Genomic DNA, 11,234 nt, shown 5'->3' with positions numbered 1-11,234 from the left:
TGTTTGGGGCTCCCAAGGGTGACCCCTAGTGCCACTACATCAACACAACGTCGAGTGAGTGACAGATAAGGAAAAATATAGTCATTTAACTTTTGTAAGACACTTTTAGTGTTAGAAAGGCCATTTGCGAGGAGGCATGGATGATCATGAATATTGATGTGATTCACACCTGAGGAGACAAAGACCCCTCCCCTGAGAGAGAATGAAAGTGAGGAGACATATTGATTGAATGTATTGTTTGTAGCTTATTCACAAAATCAAGTTTAAATTAAAAGAAATAATTTGACTATACATTTTCTTTACATTAAGATTTTACTTAAAAACTTTAGACCTACACTACCGTTTAAAAGTTTTAGATTGGTAAGATTTTTTTTAATGTTTTTAAAAGAAGTCTCTTCTGCTTACCAAGGCTGCATTTATTTGATCCAAAATACAGCAAAAACAGTGATATTATGAAATATTTTTACAATTTAAAATAACTTTTCTATTTGAATATATTGTAAAATGCAATTTATTCCTGTGATCAAAGCTGAATTTTCAGCATCATTACTGCAGTCTTCAGTGTCACATGATCCTTCAGAAATCATTCTAATATTCTGATTTTCTAATATGGGCATATTTACAGCACATTTACACCTGAACAGATATTTGCAAGCACAAGCTTCGTTGATGATAATGAGGCAGCATAAACACTATTTAAAATATAATCTAAACATTCATAATATTTTTATATCATATTACATATCATATTTATATCACACAGAATACAATTTAAATACCAACTTTAGCTGAAACAACATTTAAATGTAACTAAAACTTGCCTATTTGGACATATTTCAAATTTCAATACTTTGAATACTGGCTGGCAAGTCTGGAAATAGTCCAACTAGTAAAATATGTACATGTTTATATCAAATAGCACGTTAGCTAATGTAAGTAAAGACTTACTCATCCGAAATTGTATCCTTGGCTGGATCAAGTCACTCTTCAAAATGCAAACATTCATCGGAGTCCTGCACTTCTTCTGAGGAAAATGTGAACTCTTCCTCACCTGTGTAGCGTGCCATCTTCCAAACGCGCAGGAAAGTGAATGAATCTGATGATGAACTTGATGCTTTTTAAGGCATTGTTGGGGGCGTTTACCATTTGCATTGATCGCCTCAGCACATTACAGTACAAATAGCGTGCTCTGCTGATGGGTGGGCTCACATTAGCGATAATTAGCTGAGCCAGGAGAAACTGTACATCGCTTTGCTTCATACAGATTACATTGCAGGAGAATATTTGTTTTAAATTGTAATTGTTTTGTTTAAAAGTAGACATTATAAGCTTTCTTTAGACATATGTTTCATGTTTGTGTGATAATTATTCATGGCGTTTCTGTTCATTTTTGTGACATGTTTCAGAAAGATGCTTGCGGAGACAGAGACGGCTGAAAGCGCACCCTGTTTATTTTATTTATTTTACAAAAGCACAAGGTTTTGTTGTTATTGTGAGTGCACACAAATAAAAGTAGACCCTTTATAGTCTCTAATGATGTCTTACACTTATCTGTATGCCCAAAAATGATGGAGTATTTTAAGTTGTTTCCGCTGTTATGAGGAAAATATCCAGTAGGACGCACTGGCGCGTCCGTTGACCCCTGAGGGTTAAAGAGGAATTTCCCGGAATTATAGGCCTCTCTGCATACTTTTCTTAATCTTCTTCTGATTCCAATGCTAAGGTCCTTCAATAATCACATTAAAATATATATAAAAAAAAAAAAAAAAAAAAAAAGAGTGTTGTTTATCTTCCTAAAAGCAAGTAATGTTTTAGTTATAAATGTTTAATCAAATAAAATAATATCAACATGACTCCTATAAATTCTCCTCTCTCCCCACTATGTGGAAATATGCACGAAGAATGTGAATCGCCAGAAACAAAAGAAGTAGAACTCTTAGGAGAGAAGAACACTTAGGAGGGCTGTCTGAAAGCGGAGATTTATAGTAAAAAAGGACTTAAATTTTGATCAGTTTCTAACCCACACTTGTCATATCACTTCTGAAGACATGGATTTAACCACTGGAGTCATACTTTTATGCTGCCTTTATATGCTTTTTGAGCTTCAAAGTTTTGTAAACTGTGTACTTGCATTGTATGGACCTACAAACCTAAGATATTCTTCTAAAAATATTTGCTTGAGTTAAGCTGAAGAAAGTCATACACATCTGGGATGGCATGAGAATGAGTAAATGATGAGAGAATAATATTTTTTTTGGGTGAACTATTCCTTAAATGAATTAATATAATACAACAGGCATATTGTTTTATTCAGACTAAAAGCTATTTATTTGTATACAGCAAAGAGTTGCATATATTATAAACAGATGTGGCTTATTTGTTACTTTTTCATGAAACATAAATAGAATATGAAAAATTGTTTCACTTAACTACTTGCAAATGCTACCAATTAAAACAAGGCCAAATACTGTTTCAGTAATTCATATATTAATGTAATCTTGTGTTGTACGGTAAACGTATTTGGCTTGCTGTCCATATACTGGAGGGCTCGGAGCTCGAGACTTGACTCGAAATATGCAAAATATGCAAATATTCTGAAAATATGGTACGGTATGCAAACAAAGTGGTAGTGGTTAAATAAGAAGAATCTATACCAGGCTTATCCCTGACTGAAATAAGGAGTTCATAATATTGAGAAGAGATTTTGAAGCAACAGGAAACACTTTTTTCCTTAGCTTAAGGAATATTGGGCCTAGCACACATGTTCTTGGTTTTGATGCTTTGTTGTACCACAATGCTGGACTTTTTTCTTTAAAGGAATATTCCAAGTTTAATACAAGTTCCGCTTAATTGACAGCATTTGTGGCATAATGTTGATCAAAAATAATGACATGTCCCTCCTTTTCTTTAATATTTTTTTTATTTTTTTTTTAGCAGAAATCAAGGTTACAACAAGCAGCTTGCAATGGAAGTGAATAGCGCCAATCCGTAAATGCTAAAATACATCTCAAAAGTATTGTCACAAAGCAAAGTACAAAGTATTTTTTTTTTTTTCATTTATTTATTTATTTATTTTTAAACAAGTTCAGTTATGACAATTCTAAGAAAACATTTTAGTTATACAAACAGTATATACACAATTCTCTGGATGCAAATCTAGACTGTGGTGCTGAAGAGGAGGAGGGTTTCAGGGAGAAACTTCTCATGATGCTCTGCAGTGAAACTGGCTTACTTGCAAAAAACTGAGGCAATATAAATGTTAGACAAAGAGAGAGTATGCAAACTGACTTGATAAAAAATTGCATGTCAAAGGACCTATCAGCTTGTGCCATGTAGAGTTTCATGACTTGGAATCATTTACTAGTTTCCTTCACTTCCTTTATCTCCCATTTTGCCTTCGTTCGCTGTCAGGTTGGTGACGTTTTTTCATAAAGCTGAACTGGGCTCTGAAGGCCTTGCAAAAGAGAAAGTAAATAAGTGGATCCAAACAGGCATTTAGCACTGACATCAGAACAGTCACTTCCTTCAGGATGAAGAATACCTGTGCAGTTGTACAGTCATCCAGTAGGGGACTGATGAACGTGTAAGTCAGTCTCATCAGGTGATAGGGCACAAAGCACACACAGAAAATGACCAATAGAACTAACATATTACGCCTGGATTTTTCAATCTTATGACTATTGGATGTGACCTGTGTGGACATCTGAGCTTCTCTGAGCTTTTGCAGTGTCCTCAAGTACAGAAGAATCAGAGATATCAGCAAAAAAATGAAGAACACAAAGATGCAACTGTTGATGATTTTGTAGGCCATGGCAAACTGGGGACTGTGTAAGGACTCACAGCTAATTCCTTCAGGCCTTCGACTGTTACCCCAGGAGGTCTGGAGAAAGAGGATTATGTAGATAGATGAAAGGGATAACAATAAGAACCAAGCTGCTACAGAAATGTAGCGTGCAGTGTGCACTGTCTGCAGAGCATGAGTCTCCAACGGCCGGACAATCTTCAGGTACCTGAAGTGAGAGAGTAAAGAATATCAAATGCACAGACAGAACACTGTCTCTCTACATTAAATCTGAAACACATATACTTGCATTTGGCTTAGAGTTAAACATTCTTAATCGCATTGATAATAATAATAATAATAATAATAATAATAAATATGTGGGGTTCAAGTTTTTAACAGATATCAATTATTAATAGGACAGTCTGTTAGCACCTAAATACAGATAAATTGCCATCATTTTCAGAACCATCAGGTTGAGGTCCACAGAGACATGGTCTTTTAAAAATTCCTGATTGTTTTAGCGCCACCTATTTTCTGAATTCCACCAGATTTTGCATGCTACTTCAGAATCAAATGTCACATTTCTGTATTAAATTTGATGAAAATTGGATTTATTGTTTAGGAGTTACAGGCTTTTGTATAAACTAAGTCATGCTCTTATAGCCTTGCCAAAAAAAAAAAAAAAGTTCAAAACTTTTTTTTTACATGTATGATTGGCTGTCCACAGATGTTGAGTGAAGATCCTAGGACTGGTTCACAAAAGTATAATTATTTATGTATTTATTTATTTTTATTTTTTTTAACAATCTAAAATGTTTTACAAACAATTTGATTGTAAGAAAGAATTATTGCACATCACTGATTATGATTTAAAGAAAAGTATAAATGCTTATATTACAATAAAATTCAGTAACATTTTTAACTAATAGGTGGTGCTGTCACAAATTGTATGGTGCGATCAAGATGTGGTGACAATGACAAAGTTTTATGTCAATACGGCAAAGTGTTACTGAGATAAATCCTCAGATGCTTTTATGTGTCTTGCCATCTAATTCCTTGGCACGCTGTTTGAGAACCATTTAGTCTATCAAAAAGCCTTTGCTAGATTTCTATCGTGAGTGTCCCTAGATGATACACAACAAATTTAGTGCGAATCAGACTTACGGCCTAGGGGCAGTTTGAAAAAGTTTTTCAATGAAATTCGATATGGTGGACAGGAAGTATGGCTGACCATGGCAAATTGGGTATCAGCATACTTAACGTGACCCAAGGAATCTACAGAGAGCAGTGAAAGGATGATAGGCCAAATTAATTAACATTATACTATTTTTTTTTAACATTGCATTTTTATCTTTTTACTAAGGTGGTGCTGGCCCTAAATTTTTTGCGTATTTTAGGGCATGGTGCCAGTGAAACATACCAAGTTTTGATACAACTATCCGTTTGAAAAATATGGCATTTCATGACAAAATTCTAAATGGGTGACGCCTATTATGGCCAGCATAGAAAAATCGGGTATCAGTCGACTCCATATGCCCCAAGGAATCTAAAGAGACAATCTCATAATTTTAGGCAAACTATTCAGAAGTTATAAGCATAAATACCACTAGGTGACCACTAGGTGGCGCTGTGATATAACTTTGTAGGTAGCCTTAGGTCATGCTTGTGATGACACATACCAAGTTTCATGTCAATACGATAAAGCGTTGCAAAGATATAGCCTCTACATCTGTTTTAAAGTGCTCACCGCCGAATTCGTTGAAGCTTTATTCGAGAACAGTTTGGTCTATCAAAAAGTCATCAGTATCTCTAGATGATACATGACAATTTTTTTGCAAATTGGACATACAGCCTAGGACTACTTTGAAAAAGTAGGTTTTGCAAAAAACCAATATGGCGGAAAATTTTTCATGACGGAAATGAATTTGTTGATGGCCATTTTTTCAGCTTGAGCCAAGGATTCCACTGATATAATGTCAAAATGTGTGATTTTCTTGTTTTGTTCACAGTTTGGTCTACACGATCAGCAGAAGAATTATAATAACAGAAATCCTGACAATTACAAAAGGATTCAGCATTTCGTACTTGAACCCCTAATAATAATGCTATCATATCAAAATAACTATTATAATATATATATATATATAAACACAAATATGTTTGAAATGCCAAGGTAATATATACCTGTTTGCAGCAATAAAGTCCATGAAGAGAATGCTTGCATACATGTTAACATAAAAGGCTGCTATTACAAAGCTGCAGTAAATGTTGTACATTATCACTGAAAAGTTGGCATAAGTAGCTATGCGCACAGGTAAAGAGAGGCAGATGAGGAAGTCAGCTGTGGCTAGGTTCTTCAGGTAAACTGTGAAACTGGACTGGACTTGATGATTAGTGCAGAAATACACCCGTATTGTGATGCAGTTCAGCACAAGACTGACAATGCACACTAGTGAATATGCAAATATGAAAAATGGGTTTGCTGGGATCTTTGAAAAGTCACAGAAAGCTTGTGTTATGTTTGTTGTGTTTGGTTTTATGAGGTCATTTGGAGAAGTGATGAAGCTGGTAGAAGGCACTGGTGACTCCATCTAGATAAGCAAGAGAGAGATAATTTCATTGAAATTTTGAAAGCAGGTTTAACAAACACAAAATAGAATCTCATTAGGGAATATAATTTTTCCCATTAGTATACAACTCTACACCAGTGTTTCACAACCACTGTTCCGTGGCACACTAGTGTGCCGTGAAAGATTTTCAGTTGTGCAGTGGAAAATTATCAAATTCCACAAAATAAATAAATGCATGGAAAAAAAAAAAAAATTCAGGGATCCAAACTCCTCACCTTTCAGAGAAATTTGCCATTTTGAAACCATAATCGGTCACTTTTGTGATTGTGAAGAGCAATAATTAATGTGCAAAAGTGAAGATATTTATACGCGTTAATGGTCTTTCACACGACTCGTGTCAGCGCTGCAGAATACATTTAAGTCTATGAAGTGACGCCACTTTACACCAAAGTGTTTTTCACACACACGTTTTTGCTTTACCAATAATGTCTTTGAGAGTACTAAGCAACAAGAAATATTTAAAAACTCTCAAAATTTGTGAAGAGACATTGAATGTCTCATAATTTCTTTTAATTAAATATTACCTTATCGTTTATGAATATCAGAGACCCCAGTTATTGAACTAATTTAAATTCACCAAGAAAATGCTTAGACTTAAACATAAACGAGTCCTTTTATTACTTTCTGCTATCAAAGCAACTGCAAGCTTTTTTCTCTCTTCCAAATACATGTTTTCAATGTTTATTGTGCACACTTCCCGCTTTTTTACATGGCAAACACGTAAAATCGCCCCTCTATGACGCTTTCTGCAACTCTTGTCATGTGGAGGGCAATGTGGTGCTTGAGGCTGGCGTTGAACGGAGCATTGACGCCTCGACTCAACTCGTGAAATGTGCTTTACAATGACGAAAGAACATTACCGAAACTCAAAATTATTATTATTTAACTATTATTGTGGTCTTTTCTGATAAAAGCCATGCTCAGCAGTTTAAATAGGCTACTGTAGGAAAATGAAACCATAGATCTGCTTTGTGTTTATAATTCTTGTACTGAAGTCTGTAGATTTGTAGCCAGGCAAGTTTTAATAAAGGAGAAGGTAAGGACGTTATTGAAACTCACTATTATTAGACTATTATTGTTGTCTTTTTGGATGAAAAATAATGGCATGAACGACTCAAAATGATTCACTGACTCACTCATAGCACATAAGACGCTCATTTGTCACCACCTAGTGACGTTTCCAGAAGGGGTCACTGAACTAATCAGTTAATAAAATTGAACAGATTTGTGAAACAGAAGCAAGCCTCACCAAAATATTCTTTATTTTGCAGCTAATTCTGCACAATTGTAAACTTGAATCACTAAAATAGCTGCAATTGGTGCTTTTAGCTTATTCTTTTTTTTAAAAAATGTCTCCAGAAATTTTTTTTGTGGACGAGTGATTGTCTTACCTTTTTCGCCCCTCATGAGTTTGCATCCTTGTAATTTGTTGTGGCATTACAAGAACAAACTTACAAATTAGAAAAGAAGTAAATCTGTTGTTTTTCCATTACCCAGTTAGCGCTCTTGCCACCTGTGACCTCACACAGCATAGCCTACCTATGTGACTTTTTTTTTTTTTTTTTTTTTTTTTTTTTTTGCATAGCTGAATTTCAAACATAACAAGTAAACACGCTACTAAGACGGACAGAAAACATGGACAAGTTCTTGAAAAGGACAAATATTGACGATGGTTAGCCTATGTGGGATAGTGGTGTGCCGCAGAATTTTTTAGTCGTAAAAAGCGTGCCGTGGCAGAAAAAAGGTTGGGAAACACTCTTAATGGATGTATTTGTTTTTGCCAGGGCAGTCTCGTAAGAGAAAATTCAGTCAAGCTCAGTTCAGAGGATTCAGTCAATATTTCTGTTTCACCAGAACATGTTTTATTATATTTATATTATAAATATATTAGTCTAGTAGTTAGATACAATTTTAAGGCCCTAATCCCACCCTTACTTTAAGGCTAGGGCAGGGGTTCCCCACATATTTTGTCAGCTGAACCCCTTTGACTTATTGAAGTTCCCCCTGATATTTTAAGTAATGTTAAGCTTTTGAAGTATAATTAAATTTACATCTTTGCACTTACTTTTTCTTATTATTGTCATATTTTAATGAACCTTTATTGCATTTATTGTTCTTAACATTTGATTTAATTTAATTTACTATTTACATTTCTATCCCAATGAGATTGCACTACATATAATCATTATCAGCTGCAGTAGTGACGTTTTTACAACAATAAATAAATAAAATAAAAAACTGGAAAATGATCTACTATTATCTGTAATTTTTGGATTTATTTCCCCGATACATATGTCATTCCACTTGTATATGTACATTTTATATCTGGATATGGTTTTGCCAATTTACAGTACATTTTCAATAATTAAAATCAACTTCAGAGAAGTAACAAAGCCAGGGCTTGAGCAACCATTATAACCTGGGGGGGGGGGGGGGGGACATGTCCCTGTTAATACTAGAAATATTTTGGGGGAATGAAACTTTATATTTTACAATATATTTTAAGAGTTTTGATAGCCGTGCAAGGAAATAGTAGCCTAGATGACACCTTAAAAACCCAGCAGAAGCCGACCGATTGACGGCACAAGTGGCTAACAGCCCAAGGTGATACAACCATCACCACTTGCTCACTCTTTGCTCACCTCATTTACTCAAATGAAGTTACTTACAAATGAAGACTGTTGATTTTGAAGGATCAATAAGCTAGTGTTGATTTTAATTAATGTTTCGTCGATGTTAATGATTGGTGATTATCTTTGATAATTGTTGATTTAAAGGATTAAAAAAGCTAACATTGATTCTCATCAATGTTCTTATGATTTGAATAATTAATAATTATCTTTGATAATTATTAATTATTGCTAATAACCAAACCCGCTCCTAAACATAGCGCATTACATTTACTGGAGACCCATATGAGGTTTTAATGAGTTAGATTCAATTAATTAATTTAAATATTAATTAATAACTAAAGAAATAATTATCAATTATTTCTGATAGTAACACTGATCTAAACAACCAGTAAAGCCCTACACTAACTACCTATACTTTTATAGCAATACTTTTACTCAAGTGTAGAGTTCCATTAGTCTTTTCACCACTGGTCTTCATGTCATCTTAGAGGACACCACCATTTCAAACGTGTTTTCAAAAATACTATTCTACTGTAACTATTTATTTCGATATATAATCCTATAAAACAAAATGCATAGGGGTAAAATAGCTTTAATGCACATAAAGATGTAATTGCTGACCCTTTTTTCATAATAATTCAATTGAAGCCCAATCATAAACTTACTTGAAATCCACTTGAAATCAAGCTGGTCACAGAGCATTAATCTGGCTGTTTGTCCTCAATCACCTCAGTTTCCTTTTGTATGCTCATACAAAGATGGAAGAGAGTTTTGTACGTATGTTTCAGGAACAGTTTATTCAAACTACTGTTTATGTTCGGCGGATCACATGCCTGACTACAGCAGTGCATGCCAGTAGCATAGCCAGAAATTGTAGTTCTAAACTAAAGTTTGGGAGGAGCTTGTCAAGTTAGAGTTATCACCCTGTAACTCTAGGCTGGTTGCCCAATGAAGCTAAGCAAGGTTGAGCCTGGTTAGTACCTGTATGGGATACCTCCTGGGGAAAATTAAGGTTGCTGCTGGAAGAGGTGTTAGTGAGGCCAGCAGGAGGATTGGCTGCTCAATGCTCAAACATTTCTCCTTCTATTATCCACTATAACCGGGAAAATAATATGGACATCTATGATAATATTACATTTAATCCTATTGATATAAAGACTTTTGATGAAGATTATATCAATTGTGCTGATTCTGATTTAAACTGTCTGAAAAATTTCAATAATGAACCAACTGACTGTACATATTTCAATGTAAAACTATTTGATGATCTACAGTAAAAATTGCAGAACCCCCATCCATGTCTGTTCTCCTCTGTTCATTTGAATGTGTGTAGTCTTTCGAAAAATCATGACCATCTTATCAATTATCTATCTTCTCTTAATCATGACTTCTCCATTATTGCCTTAACAGAAACATGGCTAACTGAAGCAGTTACTATGTTGTATGATACGCCTTCCTATACTTTTGTACATGTCTGCACAAATTCAAGAATAGGAGGAGGAGTCTCAGTTTATTTTTATGATAGTGTGCAGTTTTGTGTTAGGGAAGACCTTCCATTTGCATTATGTAGTGCTGGCTCTGAATGTTTATTTATTAAAATTTGTTCTGGTTCAATATTTCATGGTTATAAAGTTATAATACTGATACTGAAAGTTTTAATGAAGCATTGGCAACAACTCTGGACCATGTAAATAATGAAAGAGCACTTTGTTTTCTTTAAGGAGATTATAATTTAAATTGACTAGATAATGCAAATCATTCGATATCTGACTTCCTAAATATTCTCTATGGTAGTTACTTTTATCCCCTTATTTATACACCAGAGTTACTAGCTCCGCTGCTACTGTTTGATAATGATTGATAATATCAAAATATTGATCATATTTTTACCAACTCTTTGAGTCTCACATTAAAATCAAGTGTTGCTTACTGATATTTCTATTCACTTACCAATATTTATTTTATCATCTATGAATAAAAACAAAACCAGAGAAGTAGATAAAAACATTAAATGTAGAGTATTCAGTAAATGTAATGCTGAACATTTTAAAAGGATGCTTGAAGGTCTTTCATGGGACAATATGAAAACTCAGATCCCGAATCAGCTTATCTGTCTATGTCTGTTTATGTCCATATTCAATTCTGCTTTTCATTGCTGTTTTCCAATAGTTACACCCAAAAAGAAAA

At 34.3% G+C, this 11,234-nt stretch overlaps 2 protein-coding genes across 2 annotated transcripts in view; both read right to left on the bottom strand.

Annotated features, from left to right (window-relative positions):
• The window catches only part of LOC127430202 (P2Y purinoceptor 14-like), a 117,037-nt gene that overhangs the window by 29,145 nt on the left and 76,658 nt on the right, over positions 1–11,234 (bottom strand). The window lies entirely within an intron of this gene.
• On the bottom strand, positions 2,974–9,809 carry LOC127430204 (P2Y purinoceptor 14-like). The gene is made up of 3 exons (XM_051679797.1): positions 9,713–9,809; positions 5,969–6,375; positions 2,974–4,010 (listed from the first exon to the last, which is right to left on the bottom strand). Exons 2-3 carry the CDS (start codon positions 6,373–6,375, stop codon positions 3,380–3,382), a joined length of 1,038 nt encoding a protein of 345 aa, XP_051535757.1. The 5' UTR covers positions 9,713–9,809; the 3' UTR covers positions 2,974–3,379.

Source organism: Myxocyprinus asiaticus, chromosome 39, assembly GCF_019703515.2.
Source record: "Myxocyprinus asiaticus isolate MX2 ecotype Aquarium Trade chromosome 39, UBuf_Myxa_2, whole genome shotgun sequence".
In the NCBI taxonomy this organism is placed as follows: Eukaryota; Metazoa; Chordata; class Actinopteri; order Cypriniformes; family Catostomidae; genus Myxocyprinus; species Myxocyprinus asiaticus.
Note: the sequence above shows the minus strand (reverse complement) of the source record. Positions and strands in the feature narration are given on the sequence as shown.